Source organism: Plectropomus leopardus, chromosome 23 (genome assembly GCF_026936395.1).
Source record: "Plectropomus leopardus strain MGB_pleo_1.0 chromosome 23, ASM2693639v1, whole genome shotgun sequence".
NCBI classification, from domain to species: domain Eukaryota; kingdom Metazoa; phylum Chordata; class Actinopteri; order Perciformes; family Serranidae; genus Plectropomus; species Plectropomus leopardus.
Genome location: NC_142198.1, coordinates 16,930,705 through 16,943,194, shown reverse-complemented (window position 1 = coordinate 16,943,194; position 12,490 = coordinate 16,930,705). Strand labels below are relative to the sequence as shown.

Genomic DNA, 12,490 nt, shown 5'->3' with positions numbered 1-12,490 from the left:
TGGCAAGTTTGCTAATCATGTTTTTGCTGGTTTGCACTTTGTTATCCAGAGCACAGGGCTGTCGTCTGGCCTTCTTCCCCCTCGTCTCGGCCTGCGAGACTGAGCATGTGACCTGCAGTGTGTGTGTGAGTGTGTGTGTGAGTGTGCATTTGAGCCGAGATAAGATAGTGCTGGAGCTGAGAGAAAGTGGGAAATGCTTGCTCACGGGCCTATTTTGTGTGCATGTATCTGCAATGAAAATAAAGATCTCACACATACAGTGGAAACCCTCTTTTTGTTGTCACACACACGCACGCACACACACAATATAATTGACCCTTCGTTAAAGCGATTACAGATTAATGAGAAGAGCACCCGCCTAATCCAGTTTAGCTTGAGCGCTGGGAGACAATGCCATCGAAGCTCGATGTCCGCCGCCCCTGCACAACCGTAGAACGGGAAACTTCTATCGGAATAGGCAATCGTATTAGCTTCCTGGTTATCAACCAATCAGAGTTGCTCCTGCCTCTATGCAGCGATCATAATGGGCTGAAAGTATCAGAGCGAATCAAGGAGCAACTGCTGAGCCAAGAGGAATACTGAGGATGTGTTTGTTTTCCCATCGTGTGTCTCTTTATTTAGTGACACCATTGTCTCTAAACTTGTTAACACTTATCACCTGAACTCTGATCTAAACTTATCCTTTAGCGTTTTGGTTATTTTCTTTGATGCCAAGAGTTAGACGATATCATTAATACCACTCTAATGTCTGTAAATGAAGCTAAAGGCAGGAGACAAGAGACAAGATATCAAACTCATTGTCATTTTTGGTTTGAATTAAAGGACCAGTGAGAAGAATTTAGGAGGATATATTGGCAGAGATGGAATGAAAATATAACAAGTAAATTTTCTTTAGTGTATTATCACTTAAAAATAAGAATCGATCTGTTTTTGTTGCCTTAAAATGATCTTTTTATCTACACGTGGGTCCTCATCCACAGAGATCGCCATGTCATAGTCATAGTCATCATGAATCAGGTTCTTCATACATAACTTGAGCACAATAACAACAACATCAACCTAACAACACCAAGAATCGGAGAAATGTCAATAAATTATTTTCAGTAATCCCGACAGGCACCCTGTCAAGGTCAATCTGTGTTAAGTGCATTACAAGCTTGTGTTATCACCCAGGAGAAACAGTGTGTAACACGAGCTAGAGGGGATTAGACGTGTGCACACATCATTTGCATGGACTCTGCGACATACAGTAGCCACACGGAGGTACAAATGTATGTTGAGTCTTGTGTGTTTATCGCGAGTCCATGTGTGTGTGTGTGTGTGTGTTTATCGTCACGTGTAAGCAATATCCAAAATTTAACAGTGTGTTTGTGCTGTTCGGGAAGAGAAACGTTCCAGACAGCTTCGTCCCTAGATACTATAAAAATGTGCAAACAAACTCAGGTACGCACTGAATAAGAAACCTTTATTTTCCCCAGCTCATATTTCCATCTCAGCATCCAGTTTATGTTTCAACAGGCAGAAAATGAGATTATCTAGAAATCGCTTTGTCATAACATTATCCAGTGTGAATGTGTGTGTGTGTGATTATGTACCTGTTGTCGCCATGATGAAATTTGTGTTTCCCCTCACAGCATGTCCTTTTATGTAACTGGAAGCCATTGTGTCCTTGTTTATAACACGTTAGATAAAAGCGAAGCATATGTCAGTGACATTGTCCATGAGGAGGTGTCACCACACTTTGGAGAATGGAAATCTGTGTGCGTGCATGTGTGTGTGTGTGTGTGTGTGTGTGTGTATGTGTGTGTCGGCTGCCAGAAGGGAGTCTCTGGTTCCACAGCAGGGGGATCACTGCCAGGAGATGTGAGCAACGTCGCTCTCAAAAACACAAATGTGCACCGCAACAAAGGCTGTCTCAGTGTTGGAGCCCCAATCAACCACAACATCTACACTACTGCAGCAGCAGCAGCAGCAGCAGCAGCAGGAGGAGGAGGAGGAGGAGGAGGAGGACGACAGCTCAGCCTCACTACCTGTACTTTCCTCTCCTCTGTCTCTATCAAACACTAAGCGAGACAAATGAAAACCAGCCACCAGTCACATGATTCTGTTTGTCTGCTCTCTTTGTCACATACGGACTCATCACTGGGAGGCTGCTCTCTCTTCCAAAATCCAAACTGGCTTCTAAAAATACACACACTGGTTGTCGGATTAAAGGTTATGGCCTAAGTGAGAATCACCAGAGGCCCCACAATACAATATTTAATTGTATTTTTTAAGTGCAGTTTAAAACATTTTGTGATATAAGTTTTACGATAAAAAATATTGCACTAAATCACATAGAATACAGTTTTTCAGTTTTTTTGTTTTGTTTTGTTTTTTTTTACAGTTTTGGTCTGTTCATCTCATTTTTTTGTATCAAAATGTATCTGGATTGAAAAAGAAATTATTTATATTATTCTAGTAGGCTACCAAAAGTTTTAATTTGTATATGTAATACTAATAGTTCAAATTAAAAAAACAATTTCAAATGACCAAAAGTTAAAGAAGGACAACTTTATTTGCCCAAATGATCATTGTAGCATTAAAATGTGAACTTCTTTTGTTCAGTAAAGAAGTTTTCTACGTGAAATGTTAGAAAAACAACCCATTTTAGAGTGTAGCACATGGAATACAATTACCATATTATATTATCATGAAAGTATATATGGTTTACCAAAAGATGTGGGAAATATCTGGCATTTCTTGCTGATTTTCTTATTTTGTGTTTCTCAATCTGCATTAGATAATCCACTTATATGGATTCACATCATGATGAAAAGGAATTTTAGAATTATTTCACAAAAAAAAGATATTACCAGTTATTTTGAAATTTTACCTTGCAACTTCAGAAAAATTCACTGCCTTTTAAGACTTTTGAGGGATCCATGGGGACCCTGCAATACTGACATTTTTGTCTAATTTTCAAGCCTAACAATATCATCCTGCAAATCTTGTTCTTAGAGTGTTTATAAAAGAGCATTTATGCCACTATGTGGTCATCGCAGCACTGAAAGGCATACCAGTGAAAACTCTTGAGTGGGTTGGTAGCTTTTTAAAGCTTTGGTGAGAGGTTTCGCTGCAGGTTTTTAACAGCCTGCCAGCCTTCAAGCTGCTGAGAAACACATGAAAATACCCTCTACGCTGCTACGATTTCACTGGTTTCAACTGCAATATGATTCCTATGAATAACACTGATAAAAAAACACATTCCTGAATCTTTCCAAAGCCGGCGGATAAACAGATCATTAAAGGCAGTAATGGCCATATATGTCGCTATCTCCCATCTCTCCCTGAAGCTTGAGGTTGGACAGCTTTTATCAGAAATGGTAAATAATCGTGGAAAGTCAGGGTGAAGAGGAGGTTCGCACTCTATCACCCATCATCTCCAACAGACGAGATGAGCCACAGAGGAAACTTCGGACCTTTCGGCCACTCAGCTGTGCGGAAGAACGAGCAGTGCCAAGGCATGTGGCAAAGCTTCTTAATGAACACTACTACCCCGCCTGCATGTGTGCATGTATGCGATAGCCTGCCGGAGCTATCTCGCTTTCTTTCCATTTGTGTGTGTGTTCGGCAGCCGGGGTTTAGGGGGCAGGGTGGATAGTGTAATGCTGACACTCGAGGAACAACTGTCGGCCCACTATTGTGTTGCAGGGCAATTATAGCCAAACGAGCCTAACAAATGCACAATGTATAATTCAGAGCATCCTGCATTTCTGCACCCCGCTTCTTCTGCCAACAGTGTTCGTTTCTAGGCCAGTAGATAAGCATTGCTTTTTAATGCCCTGCTGTTTTCATTTATTTACATTACATTTGCTGAATTGCAAACACTGTGAACAACTAAAAGCTCACATTTTGAAGTTCCTAGCAATGTAACACTATTTCATGTACTCGATTTAAGAGGCATGACTGATGTTTACAAGAAGGTAAGATACAAAAATCACATGATATCTTGGATTATAGTTCTTTTTTTTTTTGGTCTGATGATTGCTTAAAACATAGCAACCACAACGTGCAATTTCCTCAGAGATTTAGTGGTGAAGCATTAAACCAAAATAGGAAACATCTCTTTTCAGGGTTGTTTCTTTCACTACACGGTGGAGTCCAGTGACTGATGATCAGTATTTCACAGAAATGTCAAATAACATACTGGCTCTTCTAATCATTTTATGTGGCCCTTGAAATTAGCTCATACGCCCCCAGGAGGGCCACTGATCTAGGAGAATTAACATATTCTAAAGCTGAAGTCTGAGTGAGTCATTCTGGGTATGGAAAACAGAAATCTTTTAAAAAATTGTATGACAGCAAACAAGCTTTTTCAGTTTCTTTTTGAGATGAAATCTCATGTCTGTGCGCTGAATATGAAGCTAGAGGCAGAGGGTGAAATCCGCTAAGCACAAGGACCGGAAACTAAGGATGCAGAAGAGTGGATTTTTTTGCCAATATGCGATATATAACAACTCATTTGGCCAATAACATGTAGTGGTATTAACATCATATGACGCAATCTCTTAACGTGATAGCCGACCAGCAGATGGAGACATAAAATACAATGCTTTTCAGTGTATGTAATATTCATTCATCGTGCAAAATAAGAAAAATAATCCAACTTAGGGTTGATGTTTTGTACATGTTCACACAAAAAAAATATCTGCAGAAATGATATAAGTTGGTCGATTCCGATATTTCAGCGGCATCACTTCTTGTGCTGATTTCAGACACCTTTCACAAGTGTTTAAATCTCTGAGCAACTTGGTGCAATTTCTTCTTTTCAACGAGCAAGTTGGTATAAAATGTTTCACAATTATTTTTTTCTAAAGCTAGGGAAGAATGTCTCTAGAAAAAAAAGCTAGGGGAAAAAATATATTTATAATTATTATAATTACATATTTTAAATTATGTTACAAAATTATTATAGTTTTAAAGCACTTTTAACTTATTTATTTATTTAACTAATTTTCAGGAAAATTTTTTGCTAATATTTGGGTAATTTCTTCTTTCATTGCTAATTGCCTTCTTCCCATGATTTTATTATAAATCAAGCCATTTTGCTTAGGTTTTAAATGGTTAAGCCAATATCTGCCCACACCAATGACGCACCGATATTATCATGCCTCCCTGTATTGGCCAATATATCAATATTGGAGTTTTTCGCCCCCAATAATGGTCTCGGCATCAGTATCGGCCCCAAAAAGCCAGTATAAGTCAGGCTCTCGCCACAAGTATATAATGTTTCATTTTAAGGGGTCACAAGTCAAATAAGTTAAACCTTTCTTCTTCTCTATGGTTCAATTTATGCCGTCTTTCCACACTCCTTCCTGCAGCTCTGTGGTTGAGACTCCACACTCACCGAAGCACAAACCCAACATCCATCTACGGAGCCGAGTCATGGGACTTTCCCCCCTCGGCTCTTGTAAGGAGACCTTCGTTAATAATGCAAGGCGAGGAGCTCTGCGACGGGGCCCATTCCTGGAATACCTGACACAGAGGAGCCACATGAGGAGGCCTTAACTGGGATGCTGGAATCCAAACCATTTGTGGGGTGAACACCAGCAGGCTCCATCCACATCGCACATGACAGTAAAATACACCTGAGAACTGCAGTGTGAGCTGAGCGGCACTCATCAGTGGGATTATTTGGCTGCAGAAAATGAAGGTTTCACCCCCCCGAGGTGACGCAGAAGAACCAATGAACCGAGCAGATGGGATACTGCCAAGCACCCGTTTATGTGTGTGTGTGTTGATGGCACTGCAGAGAGAGGAGTCACCCTCTCCACTGGACTGAAAGAGCAGGAGGCTGCACCACGAAGCTAGATTAGTGGCTCAGAGAAGTTTGGGGTTTTTTTTGCCCCAAAGTTTTATTGTTATTAAAAAGTACATCTGAAAATTAGACAGCACAACAGTATTTCACACCTTATGCAACCTATCAAGCACATTCAAAAAGCCAGTGAGCGAACTAGCAAGAAACAACACAAAAAAGCAAAAAACAAGCAAAAATAGCAACAACAGCCAATTATCAGGACCGATATTTGGCATTTTGCAGATTATCTGTATCAGCGTTTTATTTTGGCCAATAAAATTAATTAATTATGGGAGCATGGGAGGAACTTTTTCTGTGGCAAACCTCAGAGAGGTTTTATTTAAATTTTCATTTGACTTTTTAAAAAAAAAAAAGCTGGAAACTTGCTGTATTTGATGTTAAAATGTTTTTTTGATTAAACCTTTGCTAAAAGCATTTAAACAAAGTTTTGTGTTAGTTTGTCATATTGCAAATTCTAAATATTGACAGAAAGATTTTCATTTTTATTGTAAATGCATATCGGTTCCAAATATCGGTTATCAGTCCCATTAACCACTAATAATAGGTATCAGCATCACCCCTGAAAAACCAATATGGGTCGACCCCTACTTTTTACTGGAATTTCTAAAATATTCTTTAAAGGCAGAAGTAGGCGGCTACGACTAATTATTTTTAAGTGTCAAATAACATACCAAAGGGGTCGTTTGACCCGTTTTACGTGAACATGCTCAGAGCCTGAAGCAGGAAGCCTGAGTCACCAGAGACAGTTGATGACCACCTTCATGGTACCTGTTATCTCTAACCGAGAATTTAGGGTTTGTCGAGCCAGCTCAGTTCAACAGAGACTGGCTCTGATGAAGTGGCTTCCTGGTACAACCCCCTGATTTAGAGCCAGTCAAATGATTTATTCCTCCTTAGAAAACAGAAGAATAGAAGGTCAGAAAAGCTGAACACAGATATGACCTCAGAGGCACCCACGTTGCGTTGATGGATACCAGGAAGGGCGGAGCAGATTACAGATAGCTGTTCATAACAAATATTCTTGGTATCCTGGATGCTAAAACGGATATACATAATTTGACTCATGAGTGCTCAAACAAGTGATATTATCTCTCATATTTGAATATGTCCTGTCACTCCCCACTGACCGAAAAAATGCGCCAAAACAAACAGTCCCTAGCACTTTTTTGCATGTTTTGCTACAATTCTGAAGTGTTTGCATGCTTGTGCCTGGCAGGGCACACTCACTCCACAGCTCTGCATAAACAGAAAGTGGCATTTTGGGTAGACAGGAAGAGGTTAGAACAACAACACCTCTGCTCGAGGGGGAAGTTCGGAGTCCTCCCTGCAGCAACAGCGATTGAGCAACAAGAAGTAAACATTCGGCTGACTGCAAAACCTCATCAAGGCTGAGTTTCAGTCTATAGATCAGGGACACTCAGCTTGCTTTGCTTGGGGGCCACATTTGCAAAATGACAAGAGGCCAGGGGCCAGTCACAGGAGCTCCATGCATGTGTCTAAAATTTTAGGACTTTTCGAGGATTTTAGGACATTTCTAGGATTACAAGACATTTCTAGGATTTTAGCACATTTCTAGAATTTTAGTACTTTTCTAGGATTTTAGGAAATTTCTAGGATTATAAGACATTTCTATGATTTTGGCACATTTCTAGGATTTTAGGACATTTCTAGGATTTTAGCACATATCTGTGATTTTAGGACTTTGCAAGAATTTTAGGACATTGGGACTTAGCTTGGACCTTTGTCTGGAGGTGTAGTGTAGTGTGGTATTTTTTATAAACAAGCTCTAATTTATTGCTGTTTTATGCACTCTGGCAACTTAAGCATACTAAAAGTACAAAAATTCCCAGTGTGAATTGCTTTATTTTTATAATGAATTACAAAATGGTTGGGGGTCCACCCAGCACCCTATAGGGGACCAGATTTGGCCAGTGGGCCCTAAGTTGAGTATCACTGCTATAGTAGATGCAGGTTCTTCTAGCTCTGGAAGACACAGATTAGCTGTCGGCACAGTTTCCGAAGACTTTCCTGCTGCTCGTGTCTGCGAGAAATCCTATTTAAATGCAGATGACAGAGCCACCGTTTCTTCTCCCATCTCCCCCCTCATCCTCTTGTTTCTCTCCATCCCTGCTTTTTTTTTATGGCACTATGAGTCTCTCTCCGCTGCTGCAACTGCAGTGAAATCGAAGATATTTGACGGACCATGACGACTGCTCAGAAAAGGCCCAAAAACACATTTCTAAGACGCCAAAACATTCAAAATCGACTTTGAATATTAACATGCAAACACAAAGGAGGTAATAATCCACATCTCGAAAGGAAAGTATTTAAAATGTAGGCTAACAATGGATGTTTTATTCATATTGGCTGTTCCAAAACAGATCCAAGACTGCATCATTTATTCACATGGTGCGCGCACACACACACACACACACACATACACACACACACACACACACACACACACACACACACACACACCGCCAAATTGTTAAGAGGCAAAACATACCCTTGAGGCTTTGCTTCTTAACCAGTAAAGCCCCAAAGCATTTCTAGAAAGCAGCATTAAGATGTCAGCATGTGAAGCTTTCACCAGCACGCTTTATTCCCACTAATTGCTTTCGCTGACCAACACATCTGGGAGGATGCAGTTCAGGCGTTTATTAAGAACAAAACAACACAATTTGAGGGCAAACGTACATATTAAAAGCTAAGTTTAACAGGTGAAAACTGCAATAGAAATGTAGAAATGTCCTGATCCGATCTGAAGGATCAGTATAGGTCACGATCAGTGCATTTTTGAACTGATCGTTTATTTTGAACATGCGGCCCACCCGACTGTTTTGTTTACATCTGCCGTCCTACAGGTGTCATAAACAAAGAGCACGATTTGCAGAAGATATTCAGGTTTTTAAAGCTGCTACTCCAATAAGTAGAAACTGATTTTTCTTTCATGTTAGACTTAAGCTGCTACGACACTTAAAGTGGAACTGAAAGTTTTCCTGTTCATTTTAGTGAACCAGTTTTACTACAATGCTGTAGTAAGTTAATTGTGACTGCGGATGTTAAAGTTTAACTAACTAACACTACTTTGAAGTGGAATAGTGATTATATTACTCATTCACAGTGTTCTGTACTTTTATTACAGTGCTACACTAAGTGGAATTAAGAGCTACTTCTAAAGACTTTTGTTTACTTTCTTATTGCGGCACTAAATGGAATTGTGATAAGAGCCTTATAAAAATATTTTTTAATTTTCCTACCTGGTTATTAAAATAACAAATGCTGTACTAAGTGGAATTGTGATAAAAGCCATAGAAAATAATTTTGTTAACTTTGTTATTTTGTAAAAAAATAAAATAAAAACCCATAAGGAATTGCTTGAATACAGACATTTTTCTTGTGTTGCATTACAGAGCATATGTCAAGCATATACACTGGATTAATTCTGATGACTTTAAAGTACTTGAAGTGTGCATAGTGCAGCTGTATTTTCCCAGTAAAAAACAAGTATCGGATTGGGACTCAGTCTCGGCAGACAGTCAGTATCAAAAGACTTGGATCGGGGGCAAAAAAACTTCATTGGGACATCTCTTGCAATGTGTTTTTGACCGTGTGACAGATAAAAAGATCTTCCCCCTTTACTACATTCCTCTTTTTCGGTTTGATTTGCTGTAAAAATCCATCTTTAGCTCTAGTGCTGCAAGCTCAGTCAGGGCTGTGAATCACATGAGCGGCACTTCAATCACAGAGGTTAACCTTTGACCTTGAATTTAACCCCTGGTTATTACTACGGCATCATAAAAATAACACTATGTATGGACACTACATGCAGTATGTGTCTTTCATGCACATGAAGCTATCAAAGGTCGCACAAGCGAAGCGACTACATCTGCTTCTGTCAGCAGCATGACATATGCCAGCCAGCTGCATCCCTTCACAGCCTGAGTCAAACAAAGAAGCCTACTTGAATGTCTTTGTTAAGCCAAGGTGGATAAGGTGTCTCGCCTACGTTGACCTTGCTGCATTGTCCACATGCACAACTTTCATTGCTTCACAGCCTGCAAAGATGTGATTCAAAACGAGTCATTTCTGCCCCTCTCCATGCATTCCCCTTCTTCTGCAAACCAATATATCACAGTTATATTACAGCTGTGTCATATACAGCAACAAAATGTCCTTCTATACGTGCAGTGACAGCCTGCAAACCGTCATCAATCTTTGTGTCTGCTCTGATACAGTGAGAAACAGCTCAGGCGATTAGCTGGGGAAAGGCTGCAGCTGCCCCAAAACAAACAGTCTTTATTAAAGATAACCAGAGGGCATGCATATGTGTGTGCTGTCTAACATTAGTGTTGTAAAGCTGCTGAGTGTTTGGGCAAGCTGGTGGTAGTCAAACCGGGGTTTCCAAGCACTAAAAATGGTGAAATATAAAATTGGAGCAAATAAATGAGTATTTATAGATTTAATGTTTCCTTCCTACATTGGCAGCAGCAATTTTATTATATGAAGTGCTAATCTATGCAAATAGGCACCAATGAGTGTTTGAAATTCCCCAACGTAAACACAAACACTGGGTATTTCCCCACTCACAACCACCCCGCAGAAATGATAAGTCATGCTGGCTGCCTTCACATACCTTGGCACACTGCTGTAAATATAACTATATATTTTTTATATAGGCTATTACTACTACCGCTACTATAGTCTACAATATATCAGTAGGCCTATATATGCTTTTTATGATTCTGTTTTTGTTTTCATATTACGTGTTGACCTATCTTATTTAACTGTGCCTCATATTACTGTTCATTATGGACTTATTCAAATATATGTTCTAAAATAAATGTATTATGTATATTTGCATTGTTGTTTTTTTATTGTATTATTACTATTAACATAATGTAAAATAATATGAAATATTATAAGTATTATTACATTATGAATATGTATTATATTTGGTATTATTTCAACCTTATATATTCTTATTAATATTTTTGGTTCTAAAGTTCATGTAATATGTATTTTTTTTAAGTACTCTGAATTTTTATATATTTTTTTCATACCTGTTTATGTTTTGACAATTTTTAAATGCGTTTTTATTGTATTTATTTGTGTAATTATTATTATTATTATTTATATTTTATTATTAAACATAATTTTAAAAAATATGGAATATTATAAGTACTACTATATTCTTAAATGATCACATAATTCAGATGTATATTTTCTTATTTATATTTTCGGTTCTAAAGCTAATGTAATATATATGTGTTGACTACTTTTACTTTTCATATTGTTTTCATGACATCTTTTGACTATTTTATAAACGTTTTTACTGTATTTGTTTAATTTATTTTCTTTTTTTTGTGTGTGTGTGTGTGTGTGTGTGTGGGGGGGGGTTTGGAAACCAACTGAGTGTTTTTGTGAGCTGGTGGTAGTCAAACTGGAATTTCCAATAAAAAACAAAAAAATGTTGCAAAATCTCAAATAAACGAGTAATTATAGACTAAATAGCAGCATCAATCCTATTATACGAGGTGCTAATCTTTGCAAATAGGCACCAATGTGCGTTTGAAATTCCCCAGTGTAACGTAAACACAAACACTGGGTCATTCCCCATTCACAACCACCCCCCCAAAAATGATAAGTCACGCGGGCCCCCTTTCACATACCTCGGCACACAGCTGGGCGAGGAGCGGTCCACCTCCCAGGTAGCGTACAGGTTCATGTGGACCGGCCGGTTGGAGGTGATGCTGACCGGCTTGGAGGGTTGCATGTGCGGCGAAGGGACACCCCCAGTCCGCGGGAGCCCTCCTCGCTCCGACATCCTGGAGGCTGAACACGGGCTTTCAGGCGGAGCTGAGAGGAGGAATACCCGTAGTAGCCTGGCTTCTCCGTGTGTGTGTTGCTCCTTTTTTTGAGTCCTCCTCCTTTCTTTGGCTTATTTTTCTCCGGGTGGTGCAAACGCGTAAAACGGCTCCTAACGTTAAACGGAAAGTTGAGCCGTTTGGAGCTTCTTGCCGCCCGAGAGGGTAAACATTGCGGTCGTCGGGGGGGGGGTTTAAACCCGAAGGCAGGCGGCGAGTCCCCGCGTCTGTCTGTGTGTCCTCTCGCTATCCCAACTTCGTGCTGGTTGGGGGTGTTTGTCGGTGCAGGAAGCGGAAATTTCTCTCGCACAATGAGCAGAAACCGACGAGCTACGCCTCTTCAGCTGGAGGACGTACAGCACGAGAGAGAGAGCGCGAGAGAGGGAGCGCGAGACACAGGGGGGCTGGCCAATAGTGAGCTGTAGCTAGGTTACTGTTTTTTTTAAATCCTGTGTTTTTATGTGTCATTTTTTTCTTACATTTACAAATATATTTGTAGATTTATACAAGCCACTTTTACCACATGCATCGGTGGGTCCACATATTTTTTGTATGATTCTAGCTGATTTTTTTTTTTTTTTACATATAGCTGTATCTTATTCAATTGCTCATGTTACTAAAGTTCATTATTAATTGTTAATTAAATGTAGGTTATAAAATTAATGTGTTTTTCATCATTATTATTATTATTAAATTAAGTATCATATATGTTTTTGATTACTTAAAATTACTGAATTACTTGAAATTTCATGACTGTTTT

The 12,490-nt window shown here is 39.3% G+C and overlaps 1 protein-coding gene across 1 annotated transcript in view; it reads right to left on the bottom strand.

Annotated features, from left to right (window-relative positions):
- Window positions 1-12,244, bottom strand: part of pacs1b (phosphofurin acidic cluster sorting protein 1b) — a 70,573-nt gene extending 58,329 nt beyond the window's left edge. The window contains exon 1 of the mRNA XM_042512161.2: window positions 11,536-12,244. Coding sequence (XP_042368095.2) covers window positions 11,536-11,690 — 155 coding nt within the window. The 5' untranslated portion in view covers window positions 11,691-12,244. The remainder of the gene's footprint in view (window positions 1-11,535) is intronic.
- Window positions 12,245-12,490: the final 246 nt, after the last annotated feature.